At 38.8% G+C, this 25,603-nt stretch overlaps 1 protein-coding gene across 1 annotated transcript; it reads left to right on the top strand.

The window, feature by feature from the left end:
• Positions 1-19: 19 nt before the first annotated feature.
• On the top strand, positions 20-25,476 carry HSPA4L (heat shock protein family A (Hsp70) member 4 like). Its single transcript, XM_081209329.1, has 19 exons — positions 20-264; positions 5,835-5,892; positions 6,013-6,153; positions 6,897-7,019; positions 9,200-9,299; positions 10,274-10,407; positions 11,426-11,670; positions 11,756-11,832; positions 12,539-12,690; positions 13,085-13,191; positions 14,186-14,319; positions 16,499-16,698; positions 18,525-18,626; positions 19,147-19,284; positions 19,587-19,712; positions 21,904-22,011; positions 23,503-23,622; positions 24,260-24,421; positions 25,253-25,476. Exons 1-19 carry the CDS (start codon positions 158-160, stop codon positions 25,433-25,435), a joined length of 2,517 nt encoding a protein of 838 aa, XP_081065455.1. The 5' UTR covers positions 20-157; the 3' UTR covers positions 25,436-25,476.
• The last annotated feature ends 127 nt before the right edge of the window (positions 25,477-25,603 follow it).

The following is a 25,603-nucleotide window of genomic DNA, read 5'->3' as shown; positions in this document are numbered from 1 at the left end:
GTTGGTGGCTGTTGCTCCGCAGTGAGTGAGCGAGCGAGCGAGGAACCGCGTCGCAGCAACAGCCGCAGCCGACAGCAGCGCCCGCCCGACGAGGCACCGCCGCCGCAGCAGCGGGCAAGCGGGGGGAGGAAGAAAGGGGACCACACCCGGCGCAGCCATGTCTGTGGTGGGCATCGACCTGGGCTTCCAGAACTGCTACATCGCGGTGGCGAGGAGCGGCGGCATCGAGACCATCGCCAACGAATACAGCGACCGCTGCACCCCGTGAGTAACCGGCCTTCTCGCCGCCGGCCTCCCAACCGTCATTTGGTCTTAGGCCCCGAGAAGGAAAGCGGCCCCCCTCCAACTACCGCTCCCGGCACGCTCTCCCCCCCCCCCGCCCCAAATAACTACCGGCTTCCTCACCTCACGCAGCAACTACCGGCCGTCTCTACACCGCATAATGAGCTTCGAATGAGAAACGGCCGGGCGCCGGTGTCTCTCCTCTCTCTCCTTCAGCCGCTGCCCGCGACGATCGGGCGCCTCCATTTTCATTCATGTACCCCTTGCTCTCTTCGCCGCACCCCCGTCCTTTTAATTTTCCCCCTCTCCTCCCACCTCCCAAGGATTGATTGCATTCATCTCGCTTAAATGGGTGACGCTGCGCACCCCCCGATTCTCCGCAAGAGAACGGTCTGGGGGTTGTTGCTTTTTTTAACCTCCCTCGGAAATCACTATGATGACAGGTCTGGATCTTCTTCAGCCTTTAAGGGCTTGGAACCCACTTTTAGCCTCAACCCATAAGGGGGGCTGTGGACCCTCTTCCTACTTACTGTTTTAGAAACCGTGCTTATATCTTTTCTTGGAGGGGGGGTCTTTTGCCACCTCATCGTCCTTATGAATTTTACTTCTCTTTGAAAATAACCCCCCTCTCCATTTTTTTAAATGGTAGAAGTATTGGTGTGCAACTCGAGTCTTGGATCACAACCCTGTGTCTTGCAGGTTACAGCATCAAGTAATCCCGAGGGAATTATTTCGTGCATTACTCAGTGTTCTGTTCTTTTCGTGAGCTCTTCACTATACGACTTAATTAAGTTTGGACGGGGGGGGGGGGGGAGAGAATAAAGCATTTTCCAACTTGGTAAATAACCCCAGATGGTTGGACAGTGTTCTCGAAGCTACCAGCATGAGTTTGACCAAGCTGCGGGAGGCAGTGGAAGACAGGAGTGCCTGGCGTGCTTTGGTCCATGGGGTCGCAAAGAGTCAGACACGACTAAACGACAACACAAATAACCCCAAGGTTTCAGTGTTGACACAATCTTTCCAGAAGCTTGAAAGGTGGCTATAATACTTTACATGAACAAAATAAAATACTCAGTTTAGGGGTAATTCTGATTGCAGCAATGTGCAACATTTACAGTCCACACCCTCTGAATTCACCATATTGGAGTTGTGTGGATAAAAAGGAAAGGCAGGATAGAAGGGATAAAAGTTGACGCAGCTCTTCTTCTCTTTTTACACCCCACACCCTTCTGTCTGACCTGTTACTACTTGTTCAGTTGCCTCACCTGGATGTAGGGCATGGAAGGTGATGTCAGTGAATAGTTGGTGTGCTGTACGTATAATGACAGAGTATGCAAGAGTAGGTGGAGATTCCTCATTCTCCCTTGTTTCCATGGGTTACAGCGAGAAGTGGTAAATGAGCAGTATCTCTGCTATTCTAGCACAAACTAGGGATTCACATAACAAAAAGCAGGGGATCTGTAATTGCTGGCTTTCTGTCTCTTTGAAAAGCAAGCTTATTGCTAGGAAAGCTTATAACTATTCATTAATCACTTAAATATAGCATAAATGTAGTGAGAATGTGAAAACATGATTATAGGAAAGGTTAGAATGTTCATGCAAGAACTTTTTTGTTGGATCAGACCAAAAGTTCAGTATTTGAACGCTCACAGCCAGGTCACAAAGATATTTCTTTTCAGCATTTTGCTTCTTTGAGATACTGCCTCTGAAACAGATGGGATGGGATTGGAATAATGGGAAAGCAAAAGTAATAAGGGATGGACATGAGTAAAAGCAGTTATATTAGGGTCCTGTTTGCAAACAGTGCTAAATTATAGTTTAGCAATTACTGGGGAGAACCTTGGCTTGCAGGCCCTGGGTTTATGCACCCCAAACCCTTCTCGCTCTTCCTTCACAGCTGTTGTTGAAGCATACTAGGACCATAAATCATTGTTTGCTCCTGAATTGTTAAAAAAACTAAAATTTAACTGAATCCGTTTGTTTTAAAATGCCCGTCAATTCCAGTCTCTTGGTGGTGTCTGTTCTGGAGAAGTAGGGAGCATGTGAGCCCAACGTTTGCTCAGGCTTGTTTTCATAGTGCTAAAGTATGGTTTAGCATTGCATCTATACCTAGACCTCATTGCTGTTGAGGATAAAAGCTAAAGGTTAAGGAATAGCTTTACTTTTTAATAAGTGTATTACATGGCTACTAGAAAGGTTTCACAGAAAATTTAACATAATTTTTAAATGACGATTACAAGAAATAATGTATGTGGACAAATGCTGAAGAGTCTTCTCTCCCTCATCCCATCGAATACTTTTCTGTGAACCGCCCTGAGACCTCTGAGTATAGGGTGGTATATAAATTCAATAAATAATAATAATGAGGTAGCTTAGTTATCAGATGAAAAACAAAAGAAGCTGTGGCAAGTCTAGTCCAGCATCCCATTCTTGCAGTGATTCCCATCAACTGGTATTCAGGGGTAAACTGCTTCTGGCAGTGAAAGTAGAAAGCCATCATGGCTAGCAGCCATTGATAGCCATATCTGCAATGAATTTGTCTGATTTTCTTTTAAAGCCATCCAACTTGGTGGTCATCACTACTTCTTGGAGGAGCATATTCCATACTTTAGTTATGAGTTCTGTGAATAATTTATTCTTCCTTTAGTCTGTCTTAAATCCTTCAACATTCACCTTCATTGGATTACCCATCGCTTCTGATGTTAATGAAAGAGGGAGAAAAACCTTTCTTTCTCCACTTCCTCCACACCATGCATAATTTTATAAACTTCTATCATGTCTCCTCTTAGCTTTTCTCTAAACTTGGTGTTGTTTAGTCATGTCCGACTCTTCGTGATCCCATGGACCTGAGCACGCCAGGCACTCCTGTCTTCCACTGCCTCTTGCAGTTTGGTTCTCTAAACTAAAAAGCCCCAAATATTGTAATATTTCCTCACTGGGAAGTTGATATATTCCCTTGATCAATTTGGTTGCCCTTTTCCATTTCCACAGTAGCTTTGGTAGCTATCCTACCACCCTAAGGGTCAGTTGCTGCCAGTTCAGACCCCATGAATGCATATGTGAAATTCATTTATTTTTGCCCCAGTGTGCATCACTTTACAATTGTGTACATTGGCCTGCATTTGCTGTTTTACTGCCCATTAATTCAGTTTGGAGAGATCCTTTTGGAGCTCTTCTCAGTCCTTTTTTGTTTTAATCTTCCTGAACAATTTAGTCAGCAAACCTGACTACCACACTACTCTAGCTCTAAATAATTCATGAACAAGTTAAAATACAGGTCTCAATACAGATTCTTGGGGAATGACACTTTCTACATTCCTTCATTGGCAGAGCTGTCCATTTATTCCCATTCTTTGCTTCCTTCTTAACCAATACCCACTCTTCAAACTTTTGTATGTAAAGGACTTGCTAGATGCAGCTATTCAAGGCTGTTGGAATTCTAGCCAAGGAAAGCACCAAAATAAGTTTTACTGTTGGAACCATTAAAGGAACAGATCTCTCATGCTATGAAGTTTCCAAGCTCTCTTAAATAGCTCTTGTAAAATCATAATTTAAACTTAACAGTGTAAGTACCTTGGTAGGAAGCTCATGATCTGGGTTGCCCTAGTAGAATGGGAGAACCCAGCTCCTGGAGGTAAAATTTAGCCAATCTCTGCTTATATCCTAAGAATCCTAGTCCACTAAATTGATAATACAAAATGAGCTTCCATAATCTTGGGAAACATGCCTGATCAAAAGATAATTGAAGTGGGATATTCCTAAGCTAACTCAAAATGCCATGTTTTCTATTTCGAGCCTTATGCAGTTCATTGAGGTTAAAGAAGCCCAAAATTTTCTGATTTGTATTAGACCTGATGATGTAGTCTAGCTCCTGGAGAACATACAGTTATCGGTATTCTGCATCTTGACCTTAGGTTTCCTAAAATTTAGCACTTTGGCCTTTTCATAGTTATACAAACATTCAAGGAGCTACTCTAAAGAAGAAAGTCCTGAATGATGTATCGGATCTTTTTAGTATAAGGCTGGTTTTGGATGTTTAGGTTTTATGGCTTCATTCTTGTTGTGACACTTGGAATTACAGAAGTAAGGTACTGTTTGCAATTGCTGTTTTGAAGCTGCATTGGAAGGCTTGGTAGTGCTGAAAACTGGGAATGCTCTTCACAAGAAAGTAATCCTGTAAAAATCTGCTCCTTAAACTCCCTATCATTTGAGGATTTGAAAATTGTGAAGGAGGATGATTACCTGCACAAATAATCAATGCATGTAAAATGAAGTTGCTGTTGATTGATGCAATGCATCCCATGGTGCAGTAAATCCAGTGAACCAAAAAACTGTAATAAACAAGATATTTGTAATTTCCCAGTCATTTGAATGCTTTGGGAGGAAGGGTGGGATAGAAATATAATAAATGAAAATAATAAACAATGATTTCAGGACCTAATTTGCACCAACTTTAAAGTGGTCAAGAGTTTTAAAAACCCTTATTATGAATCTTACAATGATCATACATGTAGGATAAGAATAATGACTTCTGCTCTTTAGACTGATAAGGAGCTGTAAATTAACTAGGCATGAATTGATTAGGAAGTGCTTAAAAGGCAGTACTGGGGCATATATATCTGAGACTATAATTATTCTTAGTAATGGGCAGCAAGAAAACAATAACTGTGGAAAATAATATGTACAAGTTTTTTATTTATTTTAATTTAAATCACCCCATGCAATATGCAAGCAAAATGTACTGTGGGCAAAGACTGTCTCTAATTTCCTATCCCACATTGCTGAAAAATTACTGTCTGCAATTAAAACAAGAATTAGCTTTGGGTCGCACACCAGGGGGTATCCATGTTCTTGCCTATGAAGTGCAACTGTGCCTCTTTGAAAAAATGGAGGGTGGTGCATCACTCCATGTGGAAAAAATGAAAAAAGGCTAAGGCTGGCATTAGTCAGTCTTGGACATATACTTACTTTTCTGGCTGAAGAAAGTCAGTATATACAACAGAACTGAGGCAGTCGTTAACTAACATTATGCTATCAGGCAAATGTGTACTTTAAACTAACAGTATTACCCAGTTCCTTTGTTTGTGACATCTCCAAAGGAGCTGTGTTTTTGTTAGAAAAATATTTAAATTTGACAATCTTACTAGAATGCATTACATAGAATTCTCCATATGTTAGCTCACCAATTTCTGAGATAGATTCTTGAGATTAAGACCATCTGTCCTTTTAAGGATGGATGAATAAAGCAAGTTAGCTGAATTTGAATACATGTGGAGAGTGTCAAGATGATAGTTCAAGGTTCTGCTTTGCAAATTATGCTAATGGTTGAGTTTTTGAGATGCAGGTGTGAGTTCAGTCTGTTTGTGTGATTGCTATTTGTTCTAGTACCACAGTGGTTTACTTGCATGGTTTTGCTACTAAGATAACTAATGACACAACTTTTATTGTGTGTGATGGAAAGAAAGCCTGCTTGTTTCAGAAATAAGTCTCCCCAACTGCCTGTTTATTCTTTTCTGGACTCATTTGAAAATTGAATATATTTTATATTTCAGAGCTTGTATATCACTAGGAGCTAAAGCCCGGACTATTGGAAATGCAGCAAAGAGCCAGGTAAACGTTAAATTATTAGTACTTTAGTGAAAGCTGTTGTCATTCCAAGCAGCAGTTCTTGATTCTCATGAGGATTTATAAACATTAGAAATTAGTAATGGCAATGTTATACTTCAACAGATTATCACAAATATTAAGAATACATTGCATGGGTTCAAAAAACTGCATGGGAGAGCATTTGATGATCCATTTATAAAAGCTGAAAGAGCCAAACTACCCTATGAGCTTCAGAAGTTGCCTAATGGGAGTGTTGGAGTAAAGGTGAGTGTTCCAGCCCGTCTTGCAATATTTAAACTGTTAATATTTATGGTGCTTTGTGCATCCTATCAAATGATCCCTTCAGTTTGACTTGCCAGATTGTTTAATGCCAAAACAGGGCAGTGTTGATGATTTGATGAGATAGATCTGAATAATTGCAGAAGGTATAACGGAGATACTGAATCTGCTCACATAAACCTGTCTGTGCATCTTTGGAGGCACTCCTCAAATGGGAGATGAGGCAGATGGCAACTGGAAGAGGGCCTTTCTGATGGTTGTGTGGCAGCAAAGAAAGACCATTTTTTTGCCCTTTTCCCTTTTCCATATCATTATTCTAAAGTAATCTTATCTGTGGTTTTTGTTCTTTTGTTTTATTTATTTAAAATGTTCTCTGTGTGTGTGAACACTAAGTGTATATATCTGTAACACTGTAAGTCAGAATTCCCATATTGTGATTGGTTGTAGATTCCTGTTCAGTGTACATTTAGTCTCATCTGCCTAATGAATGTACCTTCATGACATGTTAGTTGCATGCATGGTTTACCTTTGGTATGCATACAAAATATCTTGAGTGGATATCTGATACATCCATGGGGCATTATATATTGTAGTTCAGAGGTCTATTAAATGTTATGGCAATATTTTGGAAGATTGCATTAAACATTTATTGGAAACACATTATGATAAAATGTAACACTTCTGGGGCACTGTGTGCTTTAATGGATACTGTTTTCCTTTTGTTGCAGGTACGATACTTGGATGAGGAGAGACCCTTTTCAATCGAACAGGTTACAGGCATGCTCTTGGTTAAGCTTAAAGATACGTCAGAAAGTGCACTTAAGAAACCTGTAGCAGATTGTGTAATTTCAGTAAGTTGGCATTTTATGACTTTAACATGCTTAACATCAGTTGTGTGGTATTCTATTGGGGAATATAAAAATGAAACCTGTTGCTTAAAAGGAAACGTAAATATGCTAAGATGGTTATGCTTTGCAGAATATTTACCATAATTTCTCTTGAGTTTTTCCAGCTTGGTAACACTTATAGAAATGTGAGCAACAGAAGTCCTTTCATTTACTGTTGTACCCAGTGCTGTAAAATCTTTTCAAAGACAGGCTTCAGGTAAAGTTGAAGGTTGACCTACTTAGTTTTACTGTGTTCTCTATGAATAAGGATGCAAGAGGGAGAGACTAGCTCGGTGGTAAGTCACATGTTGCAGTCTTGGAAACCTTGGGCAGCCTGAGTAGCTAATACTTAGCTTGGTAGACAGACAGGTCTGGTTCACACAAAATGATAAGCCATGGTTTGGTTAACCAGTGTGATTTGTTTGAATATGTGAGCCCAGCCCAGCAGACTAACTATGGTTTCTTTTCTGTCAACAAACCATACTGTGAAGCCATCGGGTTTTTTTCCTCTTAGTTTTAGAACCATGGCTTGTTTTAACAATGATGAACCCAGCAGCCTTGCTTAAACTTTGGGGTTTTTTAACCATTCCACACCAGATGCTCTCTGATAAAAGGGCTCAAGGCAAGAACAGCTAGAAAACAAGTCAAGCTTTGGAGAAACAAGCTGTTGCTTGTTTGCTCATCTGCAAGATGATTCCTGGGTAAATAAATTGTGGCTTAGCATTAAGTGTAAATGAAGCCAATATCTGACATGGTGCAAGGCTGCTTCCTCTTTTCATTGGGAAAGGAGTCCAGGTTCAGGGAGTCAAGTTAACCAGCCTTTGATATAGAAGAAGCATCAAAATGCATGGACAAGAAGTAGTTTTAGTGGGACAGATTGATAGAAGCTGTACTTTTTTGTTTAGTAAATTGGTAACCACTAGAATCAAGTATTTCGTGCAGCTTTGGATAAAAAGTAAGAAATCTGAATTCAACCAGGAACCAAGCTTTTAGAATCTGACTGGAAGCATGCATTTTGGTATGTGTACATGATATTACCTTCCATAATATACCACTTCTGCAAATATCACTATTAGATTACAACACTCTTGCCACTTTGTGTTATATTTGACTAGAAAGAACGTAAAGGAATGTATAGGCTAACATTAAAGGCTTGATTTTGTTGTTGTTGTCAAATGAGCCTCACCAACTGGGAAAACAACCAACAACACTCCTGTAGATGTTCTCAGTGATCAAGCTGGGATGTAAGGGTTCAGGCAGTCCCTGAGCTACTCTGGACCTAATTTGTAAATTAATACAATAACCTTGAACTTGGCTTGGTAGTAATTTTTATTTTGAATCTAGATTCAGTTTGAACAGAAATATTAAAGAAACAAACTTGAATCCTTTAATAAATTTCCATGCATAGTCATAACATAACACCAGTATGAGACCATCAAAAAGACTTCTATCCAGCACTTTGCTGCCATTATTCTCTTCTCTTGTCACTCCTTCTGTGACTCTCTTTCTTAAGTCCTTACTTTTTCTGCCCATTCCATGTCCCTTCTATCAAAGCCCTTCACATCCTTGTCCATCCCCCTATATTTCTCCATTCTAATATCCTGATGCACCTCTCACTGTGTTCTTTACTCTTTAAGCTCCATCGCCCTCTGTGGTCCAAAGGACTCTTCCTTCCTCAGCTCTTTATACCTTGAACTGCTTCCCAAACACCTCAGTTAAGCTACCTTGAAATTCAAAATCCATATTTCATTAGGCTTTTGGCACACACCAAATGTCCCTATACCCTAAACCTGAGTATATGCAACTGAAATAAATGGATATTCTTTCCCTATGTACACCTATTGTCTTGTCCTTCTTTTGTCTCCCTTGTGCTGGACTATGGATAAGTTTTTCAGGATAAGGACCAGTCTTCCTGTACTTACTAATGCTGAAAACCTAAAAACTGTAGTGATTTCAGCATTTCTACTTAATTGGAATGTGAATTGAACTATTTAAGTACTATGCATTAATAGACTTACGGTATATCTTATCAAATGGAGTATTTTTGAGTTTTACAGTGCAATAAGATGTTTGGAATATGCCTTGTGTGAAATTCATTAGCAAAAAAGGAATGCAGTGAAGCTAATAAAACATTTTTTCAACAGATCCCAAGTTTCTTTACTGATGCTGAAAGAAGGTCAGTAATGGCAGCTGCGCAAGTAGCAGGTTTAAACTGCCTGAGGTTAATGAATGAAACTACAGCAGGTAAACTTGTGGCTTTGATTATTACTATATAGTATATAGCTTAGTTTAGAATCAAATTTACATTGAGTGTCAAGATGTAAACCAGAGCAATTGCTGAAATGGTGCACTATATCATGACCCCCTAGGGCAGCCTGTTTACAAGTAAACTACTCTATAGTAGAGGTGGGAGATTAAGGCAATGTATATGCAAATCCATCATAGTTTTTAATCTTACTCTGAGATGTCTCATTTAACTCCTTTCGCGTTTTTAATCAAAACATTTTGAAGATGAGTGTTTAAAATGTCACTTCTTCATGATGGCTTTTAATTTGGTAGTATCCAAAATGCCACTTAAATACATGTACTTTTGGATAGATCTTGATACACAAAACTTTCTAAGTTGTTACATTTCCCATCATAAAGCTATTGATGACACATTCAGTCTGTTTTAATAATAATAGCTAGACAAAATTGCTTATCATGTGTGGATTCTGGCTTCAGTGGTTACCTAGCCTTTTGATTCCAGCAGGACATTGGAATATAGGAGCATACACTGAATTGTTTGCTCTTTCTGCCTTTGCATGTTTTAAATCAAGTGCAAAACAGCATAATTGAATAATTCAGACACTGATTGTATTTAGATATAAAATGGTTTGGATCTTATCCATTGCTGTTGTTCTGCTAGCACAACAGATACCTGCTTGCACAATGAAGCTTTCCCCTCCTCTGTCCAGAGGCTTGGCGGACCCTCCAGATAAGATTTTGAGGGTATGCTGGGAGCAGGAAACAGAACTCCACACAAATAACACTGAATATAGTCCCTTTTTCTGTTAGAGAAGATAATAGATTATTCTAATGCAAGTAAAGCGGACTTCTTGGAAGAGCCTGAAAATATATAATGCCTTTTTAGTTTTTTTATGATTCTATAATGTATTTCATAATAGTATTCTAATGCTACTTAAGTTTCACAGAAATTATTCTTTATTATCTTGCAGTTGCACTGGCCTATGGAATTTATAAACAGGATCTACCAACCCCAGAGGAGAGACCAAGGAATGTGGTTTTTGTTGATATGGGGCACTCTGCATACCAAATTTCTGTTTGTGCTTTTAACAAAGGAAAATTAAAGGTAAAATATTGAACTGACATGTGATTCAGAAAAGTAAAGAAGCATCTTAGAAAATAAGTGAGCCAAAGGCAGTTTGAAATGTCAATATATTGGGCAAAATCCAGCATAATGCAAGTCAACTTTCACTTATGTGACAGGACTTCTCTCCTGTTCCCTCACACCCTCCTTAAATTTTAGGAATGCACAGGAGGCTACAGGGACAGGGAAAAGGTGAAGTCCCATTGCACAAACCATAAGTCTATTCCATAACCACACAGAGACACCATTTATCTCTTATTACTGCAGCATTTTGGCAGAGGATGGTGAAGCCACAAAGAGATTCATACATGTTTGATCCAACTTTCACGAAGGCAGCAGAAGCTGAAATATCAGCTATCTGTTTCTTTATCCATGTATACCAACTGTTTGGTTTAAGAGGTTTAGAAGCAAATCGTAGCTTTAATCTCTGCCATCTTTGCAAAACAGTTAACATTTTCTGGACTGCTACTAAAAGATGTTTATAGTAAGCATTGCATTAAACTTACTGCACGATATTAACTTCCTGGGAGGCATAAACTTAACATGTTTGGCACCTCCTAAAATATTTATTCAACTGGGTCTTTGCTGGTCATTGAGCCCAAGCCTTTGAGAATTGTCTGGCTACTGTGGTTCTTGCTGTTTTTACTGTATGTATTAGCTTTTAATGGACTGTTTTTATTGTATTGGTATTTACGATCTGTATCCAATGCTGCAGCTCCAGTTGTGCAACAGACTGCTCTGTAACAGAACTTCCTCTCCTGTACCTTCCATCCCTACCCCACAATCAGAACCAGCTCCAGAGGGTTGGGGGACCCTTTGGAGCAGATTTGGGGTTACACAGAGGGAATAGAAGTCACATGGTGCAAGAAGAACTTCACTCACACAGCATTTGATGCAACTCATGTGTTTTAAACTGCCCTAAAGGGTGGTGGACAGTATTAAAAAGTGTTAAATAACTTCCTTTCCTTACTGCCATTATGCTGCATCTTTAACTTCACAGGTACTGGCTGCTACATTTGACCCATTTTTGGGTGGTAGAAACTTTGATGAGGCTTTGGTAGATTACTTCTGCGAAGAGTTCAGATCAAAGTATAAACTAAATGTGAAGGACAATCCTCGAGCACTGCTGCGTCTGTATCAGGAATGTGAAAAACTGAAGAAGCTTATGAGTGCCAATGCCTCTGATCTTCCCATGAACATAGAATGCTTCATGAATGACATTGATGTCTCTAGTAAGATGAACAGGTATTGTGTTCAGTTTTCTATAAGGCTTAAATAAAATTAGTCATTTTCGTCCATAATACTTAATGGATTCCTCCCTTTTAAACAGGGCTCAGTTTGAACAGTTGTGTGCATCACTTCTGGCCAGAGTAGAACCTCCTTTGAGAGCAGTGATGGAACAAGCAAGTAAGTGAAAATTGCTTCAGCTTATTATGAATACCTGTCTTCTGCTTATCTTCAAGCTAAAGTTCTTGTTTGCCAGTCTGACCAGTATTTATTATTACATTATTTATATACCACTAGAATGTTCCTGGCATTGGGCAATCAAAACAGATTAAGGATTCTGCTGGATTACTGCCCACCTCGCTGCCCAGCAGTCTCCCTGCCTGAGCTGACAGCTGATTTCGGAGGTGATGTTGAAGACCCCCAGATTTCTGATTTTGGGGGACTTCAACATCCATGCCAAGCTGACTGACTGGGGTGGCTCAGGACTTCATGGCTGCCATGATGACAATGGGGCTGTCCCAACATGTCACTGGCCCAACACATGTGAGGTGATGGGAGAGTTAGGGGCAAACATTGTGGGACAAGGTTTGTCAAAGGGATGGGAGGTTGAAGGGGTTTGGATTAGATGTAAAGGGAGGGGATGGCAGTGTGGGGTAGGTAGGCTTGGTTGGCAAGCAATGTGAGCAGCAGTGGCAATCCCTAATAAAGAAATATTTGCCACAGTCATGTATACAGTCATGGCGTGGAATCCCAGTTATAACAGCAAAAGGGACACATCGTTCCTCTCCCTAAGTACTTTTCCCCCAGGCACAGAGTTCCAGTATAAAAACTGCAGTATCTTCTCCTCTAACTATGGAAGCAAATTGTCTGCTTATGTGTCTACTAGAACTGCAGCGTGAAGATATTTACAGTATAGAAATAGTAGGTGGAGCAACTCGAATTCCAGCAGTGAAGGAGCAGATTAGTAAATTTTTCTGCAAGGAGATAAGTACCACACTTAATGCTGATGAAGCTGTTGCAAGAGGCTGTGCATTGCAGGTATGTTTACTTAACAATATTTCATTAGCAATAATACTTAATATTTCTGGGATTGGTAATTTGACCTCAATGAGACATGCTATAATTATAGTGGGATTTGGACCAGGCCATCATAGTGAAAATTGCAAGGCACTGGTATAATGCCATATTTTAATTGTTCACACTATTTTTTTTGTAGTAATTTCCATTTTGAGTATACTTTTTATTGGGGAAGAGAGTTGCCATTCTTTCTCTTGTTCTTTTCATATCCTTTTTGTGCTGGTGGCTAGTGTAACAGGTCTTCATGAAAATCATTACTTTGTGAAATTAAATGTATGTGGCTGGTCATAAAGCCAGACACAAAGCAAATATGTAATAATCACAAGACTTAGTGATATTTTATCTTTTTTCCTAGTGTGCAATTCTTTCTCCAGCATTTAAAGTCCGTGAGTTTTCCATCACAGATGTTGTTCCGTACTCAATTACTCTGAGGTGGCAGTCATCTTATGAGGAGGGGACAGGGTAAGAATTTGAACAACGTTCCAAATCGATAGTGTGTCAAAGGGTCAGTAAATAGATGAGTTAGATTTGCTATTTGTAATACAGTGAAATGTCTAAAAATGTGCATTGGATGTAAGCAAAGCAGAGATACACAATCACTTTGACATAGACATTCCTATGAAGAGCTTTTCTTTCTTCCTGTTTTGCTTGATAACATGGTCTTGTGTCCTTTCATAGTAAGCTAGATAATTAACACATGCTGGAAAACATTTGTGTGACCTATGCTATACAGATAACTAGGGATCTTTTTAACCTCCAGCTCTCTAGGGAAGGAAACTAGGACAGGAGCACATCATGCAGATTCATTTGCGATGTTCACCTTGGCAAGCATTCCTCTCTCTTGTAGGGTGAGCACCTCTGAAACTCATGATGACATAAAGAGCCATCCCCTGCCTTTATTCTTATGAGATGTACTCATAGTGGGGAAGAGGAGTGCAGGGAAATACAGCCATGCTGGGCATCAGAGGTGCTTGGAGCACCCCTGAAGCTTAGCATCACTGGGAAGAGAGCACCCAAGCTCTTTTCTTCTTGGTTCCAAACTCAGGAGGAGAATTGGGACTTGACCTTAACCTTGTGCTGGACTTTGGAGATGTACCACAAGCATCTCCAAATCTCAGTATGATACCTGAGATGAGATCCTGCACCTCCTAGGTAAAGTTAGTAGTGACAACAATTTTTGGGCAGCTACCAAGGATTTTCTTATAACATCTGCTCCTCTTTCTTTCCACAAACTCTCTTAATATTACAGGAGAACTGGGAAAAGGATATAGTTGAATTAGTTGAATTCTTTAAGTTTGAGTCAACACATGCAAATAAAAATGCCTGCAAATAAAAATACCTGCACCTCTGAAACTCATGAATGAAACTCTGAAATGCCTGGTGTTTTATTGTTGTTGTAACTTGTATGGTGTGCAAACTTTCGTATGGTGTATAAAGATTATTTTATTTTTTGTAGTGAATGTGAAGTGTTCTGCAAAAACCACGCTGCTCCATTCTCAAAAGTTATTACTTTCCACAAGAAGGAGCCTTTTGAGCTGGAAGCATTTTACACCCATCCACATGACATTCCTTATCCTGATACAAGAATAGGTAACATGTTTCTTTACTTCTTGAGCATGGCATTACAGTATGTTCTAACTTTGAGAAGGAACCATTGTTTCAAAAACTCAAATACTGGTGTAACAAAATTAAGAAATGGTTAGTCTCAGAATCAGTCTTTGAATCCGCTCACGTACAGTGCTTTCATTTACACTTTGTCCTTGAATATATTTAATGTTTAGCTTTTCTGCTTCATTTACTTAAGACTGTATTTCTCTCCCTTTGAATCCAGACCCCTGTATTTAAAGAACTACGTAACAATCCTCATTCCCAGGGGAGCTTTGGATTTCAGTTTTTTGAACAGTGTCTCGCCTGTAGTGTTTTTTGAACAGTGTCTTGCCAGGCTTGCATTGCAAGTCTGTTGGATAAATTTTCAAAACCAGTTTGATACGGCAAGAAGTACCTGCCATTTAAAAGTTAAAAGTAAAAGATTCCATAGGTTGGCTCTGAGTGAACCCAAAGTTGCTCTTTGGATTCCAAGCTCAGTAGCGTTTCAACAGATAATTTAAACAACTCGTACTGCAAAATTCTAGCAATACTTAGCTGAGGAATGATAGTTGCGAGTTTACAGTGGGCAGAGGGAAATAACATGAATATAGTAGTTGTTAAAAGGGACGCAGGTGGCGCTGTGGTCTAAACCACTGAGCCTCTTGGGCTTGTCAATCAGAAGGTCGGCGGTTCGAATCCCCATGACAGGGTGAGCTCCCATTGCTCGGTCCCAGCTCCTGCCAACCTAGCAGTTCGAAAGAACACCAAAAAGTGCAAGTAGATAAATAGGTACCGCTCTGGCGGGAAGGTAAACGGCGTTTCCATGCGCTGCTCTGGTTTTGGTGTTCCATTGCGCCAAAAGCAGCTTAGTCATGCTGGCCACATGACCCGGAAAAACTGTCTGCGGAAAACGCCGGCTCTTTCGGCCTGTAAAGCGAGATGAGCACCGCAACCCCAGAGTCGTCTGCGACTGGACTTAACTGTCAGGGGTCCTTTACCTTTTTTTAGTAGTTGTCAAAGTAGAGGCACAACACTGTCATTTGCAAGGCAGAAGCCACTTAAAGTACAGTTTGGCCTCCATTGACTGCTTCCATTCAGTATTAATATGTTCTGGCTTGGCGGGGTAAGGCAGTGGAGTGGCACATCCTTACGGCCATCATGCCAGACAGCTGCTTCCCTCATTTCTCGTAATTTTGCTGGTAGAGGTTCTAATTTGCTTCTGGGCCATTTTGACTTCTCCCTGTATCTGTAGGTGTTCTGTTTCTCTGGCATATCTTCCTTGCTGTATTTCCTTTTTCCTAGCAACCATTGGGATCCATCTGGGATGAAGCTACAATTGGGAGCTGAAACAACTTTTCTTACCTACATGGGTTCATTGCTTTTAGATTAAACAATCATAGTGGTACCTTGATATTATTTTAAATTAAAGCTTTTCTTTTCTACAATGTAGTTGCATAAGTTTAGAAGGTCAGTTCCTGTCAGGAGTATGTGATGACTGACTCATCTGTCTCAGGGCACAGTAACAGACAGTACTTCGTGGTCTTTTTGTATGCCTAGGCAGATCAACATTTGAGATCTTAGGAGCTTACCAGGAAGGCAGGGACTTATGCAGCTCTGTGCATGTGCCCTGAAGGCTAGGACAGGCCTCTGCATAGCTCAGGAAGTTTCCAAATGTTGATCTGTGCAGAAACAGAACCAATACATACAGAGCCAGAACCCATTTCAAGAGCAAAAGTCCTCTAGCTTGAGTCAGATGTCACTCGGTGTGTTTATAATCCCACAGTAATTTAATTAGATAGTGAGCACTGGCAAAATAGATCTTCTGGTTCGAGTTTGTAGAATATTGAAATGTTAAATAGCGTACATCACATTACAATGCACATTGCTGGTGAGTCCACTCTGTCTACTGTGCCATCTTCTTTTCAGCTGTAGATTTGTTTCAAAAGTTTATCTTGTCCTTGTTGGGGACAGAAGCAATATAGGTGCCTCTGATCAGAGGTAGCCTTCATAAAACATCTTTATGAATAAGTTGTAATCTAGGAGTTGCTAGTTGCTAACATTTACCTTTTTAAAATGTGTAAATAAATCTAAGTAATCATGAGGTAACTAAATGAATTTGGGCTTAGCACAAAAAAAAACAAGTCTACAAGCCAATGTCCAATGTCTGCTTTGTATTGTTCAGGTCATTTTGTTATTCAGAACGTTGGACCCCAACATGATGGTGACAATTCAAAAGTGAAAGTGAAAGTTCGAGTTAATGTCCATGGAATCTTCAGTGTGGCTAATGCATCTGTGATAGAGAAGCAACATGCAGAAGGTGATCCAAGCGATATTGCTATGGACACAGAATTGCCTTGCAAGAATCCAAGCAAAGAGGAGCTGGTATGTTAAACTATGAAATCCTCTCACAACTACAAGTAGAACATAATTTTTACTAAAACTTTATTTTTTAATGATCTACTGAAAAATCTACTTGCTTAAGTATCCCCTTATTCTGGAAGTTTTTAAACATTTTCCTAAAACAAATTACTACTGAAGGTGAGCAGTTGATGCTTGTGTTTGTCTGTCTTTGAGGCATACAAGTAACCTGAATATCTGCTAAACCTGGTTTTTAAAATTTAAAATGTCCTGAATACTAAGTAGAAAAATGCTTTTCTCAATAAAAAGTAGACATTTTTAATGTCTAAGTCTTGTTTTCTGTGGTGTACCAACTAATTATCTTCTGTTTCTACTATGATGCATATCAGCAATTAGCTTTCATAATTGAGGATGACTTCCTTGACTCTGAGGATGAGGTTTGTTTATATATGTAGCATTCAGTTTGCTTTAAGATAGCAAAGATATTTTTCCCTCAGTTTGTTCCTTTTCTGAGAAAAGTGGGACATAAATGAAAGAAATCTTTTCAGAAAAGGAAGTTCTTAAGTACTTGGCAATAGCTATGCATTTCGGAATTAAAATACTACCAGTCTTGGTTTTAATATTGTGATATTTACATCTTAATATTCTATAAGATAATTCAATGTCTTTAGCAAAAATTACTTCTCATCTAGTGGTTGGTTAACTGCTTCAAAACTAATTATTAAATGAAGCATGTTATTGATGCCAGTGTAGACACTCAAAACTAGTAAATGGTATAAAAATACTTGTCTAAATTTCTTATTTACCAAAATCTCATATACAGGATGAATGCTCTGCTATCCCTGAGTTCTTATGCTTCTGTATCCCTCTGTGACTCCTTGTTGTATTAGTTTGCTAGGTTTGGGGCCTATACCGTAGGTTCTTTCCACCATCTGTTTCTTGCTGTACTCCTGCTTACCACTATAGCTGAGTTTAAATCTTCCCATTTTTCTACTCATCTTTTTATTTTTGTAAGCTAGAGGAAGTCCCCAGTTGCAATGCTGTTTTTTCCTATATTATATTTTTGGGCTTTGATATATTGTGACAGTGTATGTCAAAAAAATCAGATTACTGTCACTAATGTTGTATTTATAAGATAGATAGGCATTTGGCAGAGCAGTTTAAACCTTTACACTGGCGTTGGAGAGGAGAAAAGGGTTGGATTGGGTGAAGGTGCCAAATGGCCAGGCAGAAACCAGCAGAAAGCCCTGAAATGGGAGGGGACTGAGTTGGCCTGGGATTCATTGGTTTCCAGGCTGGTTCCACTCCTGTCATGTGGCTGCATCAGGCTCAATCCAGACCAGATTGCCTCATCATCTCAAGGTTTATACAGAGATCTACCTGTCCCCTTCTTCTGTCACATCCAGCAATGTGGATGCAGTGGTGGCCCTTCTAGTTGGTATGTTAAACCCCACTGAGCAGCGAGCAAAATCTAATAGAATATGGAAGGATTCAGGACCCATGGTTCTGAAAAGTTTTGTCTTCATTTGGGGTTAATCAACTCCATCCTCTTGTCTTCTTTCATTTGTTTTCCAGTATTGTGGGAGTAATCTTAACTGCCACTATTTGGATTTTCATGATCTAGAATATGTTTTCCTTGCCTTTATCATGTTGAAGCAAATAAGGCTTGAGAAGCCTTAAACATTATGCTAAGAGTAATAGTTACGTACTTCAAGTAAACAAGCACTAGTTAAGTAAAGTGCTTTTTTTACTGATACATCTTGTCCAATTGCACAAAGCTGCTATGTAGATGACTAGAGTACACCTTCCTGTAAAGTTTAGTGTGGAGGTAAAACTTTTCTTTTTTATAGGCTAAAATGCAGGTTGATCAAGATGATGGCAATCACAAGAACCAACATGAGCAGCATAATCAAGGCGACGAGGAAGTTGATCATATAAGCTGTGAAGGAAAGGTCAGTATGAAATAGCAAAGATAAGTTTGAGGACCTCAAATCTTAGATTAGGAATGGCTCTTGTCCGAAACTGCTAAGAAGTTGATGGGGAAATACCCTTGTACTATTGTGTGATCAGTCTCCAATAACCTACTTAAATATAGCCATGAGTTTTGCTATCTAGGCATTAAACACTCATTCAAGTGCTAATGGGCTTCAAGTGCATCCTGTGACACAGAGAATTAAGATAGCCTTACACACCCTCAATAGAAACTGATGCACTAGCTCTTCTTTGGTTGTTAATCTAAAGCGCTTCTAAGAGGATTTTCTATTTAAGCATTGCTTGAACTAGCTTCCTTACTTGACTTAAGTGTCATCCAAAAAATCCTGCAGCATCTGCAGATGCTAAACAGTAATATTATCCTTCTGTGGATCTTTCATCTTAAAATTGTATTGCGTCAAATCTTTATATGACATGTTTTTGTACACTGGGTTCAAATATTCTGAATGTTGACATATATTTCAATGTGTGATTCTGCAGACTGCTTCAGGAGACAAGATTGACACAGCTCAGTCTGGCAAAAGTAAAGCAAAGATCAAGAGTATTGATCTCCCTATCCAGGTTAACCTATACAGACAGGTGGGACAGGATGTTATTAACTGCTACATTGAAAATGAGGTAAGGATACAGAGTTATTCCATGTCTGTAAAGCAGATGTCTCAATTCTAGATTAAATAAAAGAATTAGAAGAAACTGAGTTATAATAGTAAATCTATTACAGTTAAGTGATGGAATGTTGTATTTTTTCTTATTCATAAGTTTACGCAGTTTAGAGTACATGATAGTGTGGTTGGTTCAGTTCAACAGATTCCAGAGTCTGAAGAGGTTTGTTGTGGAAGATTCCCAAAATCATATTTGGAAAAAAAAAATAACATCTCTGTACTTGGCAAGATTTTAAATGATTTAAAATTTTCTTACAGGGGAAGATGTTAATGCAAGACAAGCTGGAGAAGGAGAAAAATGATGCCAAAAATGCTGTTGAAGAGTATGTGTATGATCTAAGAGACAAGCTCTGTGGTGTCTATGAGAAATTCATCACTGAAGATGTAAGAATCATTGTGTATTTATAACATGAGGAATCTGTTTAATTGGCAAATCATACTGAAAGAAAGGGACGCAGGTGGCGCTGTGGGTTAAACCACAGAGCCTAGGACTTGCTGATCAGAAGGTCGGCGGTTCGAATCCCTGCGACGGGGTGAGCTCCCGTTGCTCAGTCCCAGCTCCTGCCAACCTAGCAGTTCGAAAGCACGTCATAGTGCAAGTAGATAAATAGGTACCGCTCTGGCGGGAAGGTAAACGGCGTTTCCGTGCACTGCTCTGGTTCGCCAGTCATTAGTCATGCTGGCCACATGACCTGGAAGTTGTACGCCGGCTCCCTCGACTGATAAAGCGAGATGAGCACCGCAACCCCAGAGTCGGACACGACTGGACCTAATGGTCAGGGGTCCCTTTACCTTTACTGAAAGAAAAGGAGGGTGGCTGGTGTTGGAAAAGTGGTGTGCCTTAAATCGCAGCTGCACTATAGCATTGAATTCACCCTACAGTATTTTCATTAAACAGCACAGATAAGAAAGTGAAAAGTTTTTGAAGGCATAAGTCTTTGTCACATTGGAGAGTTCTGGCGATTAGTCTGGCGTAGGTCATGCAGAGCTGCCTTCACCTCTTTAAATCAGCATTTTACTTGCATTTCTGAAGTTCCAATATAGGATTGTAATGTTTAAACTGGTCCCATAAGTTAATTCTTAAAATTGATTTTGGAGTTATATTATATTAGAATATTTAAAATTCCCACTATAACAAGACTTTATGTTTTGAGAAATCCATTTTGCATAAAAGTAGTAACATAATGAATGTACACAATGCTAATCAAACAGGACAACTTGAATGAATAAAATAGCAGGCAAATGAAATTTGTAATTTTAACAGGAATCGTACCCAGATTCCTATGCATGCTGAAGCATATATGTTTATTGTTTTCACTGCTTTCAGTTTTTTCTTATATTCTAAGTAATGTAAGTGAAGTTCCTATTATCACATCATGTCATAAAATATATACAAATATTAATATATACAAATATTCTAATAATCATTTCCAGGTAAAACATTGAATTTGAATATAACATTTAAGTCATACGAAGTATGCTTTAGGAAGAAAAGTCAATCAAATATTTCAGATCAAGTACTTTGTGGACTATTGGAGAAAAACTTTCAATATCTGTACAGCATATTCTAAAGTTAACATGGCATACTTTAGGGTAGCAGAAACTGATTTTTTAGTTGACTACAGTAATTAGTTAAAAGAAAGATAATTTGGTGTATTGATTCCGTGTAAATACATTTGCATATTACCTAAAACATAAATGTTCCTTTTTGAAATATGAGGGAAAGTGTGAAGTAATAAAGAATCAATAAACGTATCTTTCATTTTTAGAGAAAAGCCACATGTCATATTTGCTTCCAGTTCTTTTATAATAACATACTGAAGCCAAAACAAGCTCAAAATATATGGGTGTGCTTTTAACTTTCAATCCTATCAATTTAAAATTGTTTCTGACCTATATGCATTTCAGCTAGTGTTTCAGAATTTCACCCCCCCCCCCCCAGTTTGTTGACTTTCCTTCATTTCCTATTGCTACTTTTGTCACAAATTACTTGATGAATATATATTGGAATGGGAAAAAATAAATTAGTGTGGCTTTTTGCATGACTATAGATTTAAGTGTACTACATTTTAACTACAGCAACACTAAAATAAATTAGCAGGGTATTTGAGAGAGAATCTTAAATGGAATTATAGCATTCATGCATTGCTTGACTAATTAACCGTTAGACTTCATTTACTTAGCTTTACCTTGTCCTGTCATTCAGGCTGTGGCTGAGTCACACAGATTGTTGATGTTTATGCAGAAATTATGAGGGGTAAAGCAAGGACACGATACCCTTGGAATAATTGTAACAAAACTCAATTTCTACTAGCTGTTTCTATACCTTAGCATAATGCATGGGACCCAGTTAGCATTCCAGTTTAGTTTTTAATGCCCTTATAGCTGAAGTGCTGAAACTATTTCCCCCTTTTATGTAAATTTCTGTAAAACTAAATTTCCTATTATTAAATTTCCATTATTGTTATAGTGTCAGTATTGGATATCAGTGTTTGTAGCTGAATGCATTCTTACACAGACAGCTTCTGTTTTCACTCATTCAAAATGGCAAGGCTTTTTGTACTGCTTTTTCTAGGATTCAAGAAAGATAACTTTAATGTTGGAGGACACAGAAAACTGGCTTTATGAAGATGGAGAAGACCAACCAAAACATGTATATGTGGAAAAACTTCAGGAAATGAAAGTAAGACCTGTATTTTAAGAAGTGTAATAATTGAATGTCGTAGATATGTGGACTAGTAGCTTTGCTTTCTTAAAGCCACTGAAATTTGACCAGAGACAGCAAGAGATTCAAGATGTCACAAGAGCATTAATTAAAGTGGATTAAATGGAGTAGTTGAAAGTACTATAGCTTCAGACTGACTTTGAGTACTGATATCAGCATTTTCTTTAGTATACCTCCCAGTAAAAAAACTAAGCCTTCAACCTGTACACTTGTAGAAAAATATATTATACCTTCCTGCCAACCCAAGTACCTTATGGTGACTGACTATAAAATTAAAATTAATTAAAAAACAATCAGGTAGTTAGTCCTTCATGGGCTGAGGCTTACACCCAGCCTGTTGTTTGTTGTGACTCCTGGTAGAGATGCAAAAAGAACCAGGGGACCAGAGGCACAAAGTTATTTGCAAGTCTCCCTACCAGCCCCCAAAAAACCTTGGCTAGAGATCATGATTTGCTTGGATTGAAACAAGCCTTGATTCCCAGTGTGGACATAATGCTAAGCCAGTGGTTGTTTCTCCTGCACCAGGAAAGGAGCAGAGAGGCTCTGATAAGGTGGCTTATGGTTTACCATGACATTGAAACTGAGTTTTCATTTGCCTCCTAAAACAATAGCCTTCCAAAATAAAATTATCTTCAAGGACCAGTGAAAAATATTGAGAGAGGGGACCAGCTGCACTTTACAATGCAAGATGTTCCATAATCTCAGTGCAGCAATAGAAAATGCCCCCTTTCAAGTTCTGTCCAGCTATACCTTCACCTAGGCAGGACTTGTATTACTCTCTCACTGAGCAAGACTTTGTGGTGCTGATAATGTGTGTCACAGCTACTTGTTGATGATTAATTTCATTTTCCTTGCATTTGTCTCCTACACTTCCAAACCAAGGTTGGTAAGAGGAAATTATAGTTGGGGATGTACTAGCTCTGGATTTCTTGTATCAAGCGTTAGTTGGAATTTGATGGTCTCCAACTTCATGAATTGGTTCCAGACCTGCTGTTCTAGGAATAGAAAGCCGCCTCCTATTCACAGAAGTGAGTCTGATCCAGCAGAGGCTCCCACTCTACTAGGCACTCCTGTAAGCAGTAGGGAGGGGTTTGCACCTCCTGTGCTGTTTGAGAGGGCCTTGAACTCTGGAGCAGATTGTGGAGGGAAATGGCATATCCCCTTCCACCCACAAGAGCAGTCAGGTTGTAGAGCTTGGCTCTGCAGCTCTGGATTCAACCCTTTGATTCTAAATACAGTAGAGAAGAGCTAATGCTGGTATGTGAGCCACTTTTCTGTTTCCTCAGCAAAGTAACTAGTTCATTTGCTTCCCCAGATTGCCATTCTTTTTTCCTGTAGGTTTACAAGGAATTCTGCTTAATAGTTCCAAAAATAAACCTTTATTCATGCTTTCTCCAGTTTTTAGGGAATAATTTTAAAATATCTCAACTTCTGCTTCCTCTGTTGTAGAAATTTGGCGGTCCTATTCATGATAGATACATGGAACATGAAGAGAGGCCTAGAGCATTAAATGATTTGGGAAAGAAACTCCAGCTGCTTATGAAAGCTGTAGAAGGATACAAAAATAAGGTAGGTCCATAAGATTTACAGGATAGTTTTAATAGTACTGTATTGAACTCCTGTATAATTTACCTATTCTACAAATTACTTGTCAACAAAATCTTTTGAAAGAGGGTAAAATGTGTCTCCTTTAAACAGAAACAAATATGTCTTCTTTTTCATATTGTAGTGTCTTGATTTTTTTTCGTTCATATCCTTAACATACTATATTCACAATTAAACATTTCTTCTGTGGTATGTAACAATTGATAATATATTTTATGTCTAAGCTTTGTTTATCCATCAGTAAATCAGATGGAGTGACTTTTCACAAATTGTATTTCCAAACCTAGAGTTCCTTTTAATATATAATTATTCAAGTTTGCAAAATTGTGCTGTTTGGAAAAGACCGTAGCACAGAGAAGAGATGCGGAACTCCTGGCTCATAGATTGGATGTGGCCCATGAATATGGTATTCTGATTTTTTCTGATTTGCTTGCTGATAGCAAATCATGATTTATCACTTGACACATCATACTTAACCATAGTCATGCTTCCTTAATAATAGTCTGGAATGACTTCAGAAATGAGCATATGTATTCATTACCTTTCTGAATTCTGAATTTAAATAACTTATTAATAATTACAATATTTTTTTCTCCTCTAGGATGAAAAATACGATCACATTGATCCTGTTGATATGGAAAAAGTTGAAAAGTATACCAGTGAAGCAATGAATTGGTTGAACTCAAAAATGAATGCACAGAACAGGCTGAGTCTCACCCAGGATCCTGTTGTGAAAGTGGCAGAAATAACAGCAAAATCTAAGGTAAATGTGAAATTTTTGTGAATGAAATGGGATTAATATAAATATGGATAGACCAAGAAATAAATGAATATTCCAAGTATGGTAATAGAAGGGGATAACAAACATTTCTATTAAAGTTAGTAAAAAGGATATCAGTAGGACAGTTACTCTTTAGCATCTATACACGGTGAGCTCCATCTACCATAACCGTTAAGGTGACCCATCTGTAGACACAGGGCTTTGAATCACAGTGTCTGAGTATGGTGACACCAAAAATCAGCTAAAGCTCTGATTGATGCAGAAGAATTTGGCCTGGGTCTTAAAGTTTCACTCCATCAATGGAAGGAGCATCTGTTGTTTTTCTTACACTAAATGTGCATAAAGGGTATATAGGTGTTTTTGTGTATGTGCGCATGCCTGCATATATTGCAGGTAAAACCATATATCTGTTTTGAAAACCCTATGTTCTCATATTTGGCAGCAATTTAGATTGATTGAAAATGTGCAAAGCAGTAAACAGATTTTGACTAGCAATGGATAATTTCTGTCTCTGGATAAGCAAGAAGCAATTTCCTATGTGTGCCATTTAGCGTACTTTGCAGAAAGCTTGATGATTCAACAATTGGAGCAGATAATAATGTAGCTAACAAGATTTGTAGCAGTTTCCATTATTTGAAGGCTCTTCAAGCTGATTTGTAAACAGTTGCTTAATACCAGAATCTTTCAGTCATGGGCAGATCTTTAGTGAAATAATTACCCCCAGGTATACCTCCCAAATACCACATCATAATCCATTACATTCGTATTTTTTGCCAACTTACCATATTTTTCCCCTCTTCATTTTAATAACAGGAACTGGACAGTTTATGTAACCCTATTATTTACAAGCCTAAGCCCAAGGCAGAGCCACTGTCTGAAGATCAGTCAAAATCTAGTGAACACAATGGACCAATGAATGGACAGAGTGGTGCTGACACAAAATCAGAGGACAGTTGCCAGCAGCCTAAATCATCTGAAGAAATGGATGTGGACTAAGTTTTGCATTTCTTTCAGTCCATTAAAAGCAGTGCAAGTAATCAGAGGGTCCATCTTTCTTTTATGTCTGATTCACACTACAGATGTTCAGTTAGTCAACTTTCTGTCCTTTGTTCTTTGCAGTAGGTTTGAAAGTGTTTTTCTATTTGAGTGCATTCCCATTGTTCA

The sequence above is a fragment of the Podarcis bocagei genome (assembly GCF_964188305.1).
Source record: "Podarcis bocagei genome assembly, chromosome: 9".
NCBI classification, from domain to species: domain Eukaryota; kingdom Metazoa; phylum Chordata; class Lepidosauria; order Squamata; family Lacertidae; genus Podarcis; species Podarcis bocagei.
The sequence above is the reverse complement of the archived record's forward strand: the minus strand, read 5'-3'. Positions and strand labels throughout refer to the sequence as shown.

Bases quoted from the DNA above. Each gene is read 5' to 3' on its own strand.
- HSPA4L (XM_081209329.1), top strand. From the start codon at position 158: ATGTCTGTGGTGGGCATCGACCTGGGCTTCCAGAACTGCTACATCGCG. The intron at 6,154-6,896 runs GTGAGTGTTCCA...CTTTTGTTGCAG, and splicing joins ATGGGAGTGTTGGAGTAAAG to GTACGATACTTGGATGAGGA. The intron at 7,020-9,199 runs GTAAGTTGGCAT...TTTTTTCAACAG, and splicing joins TAGCAGATTGTGTAATTTCA to ATCCCAAGTTTCTTTACTGA.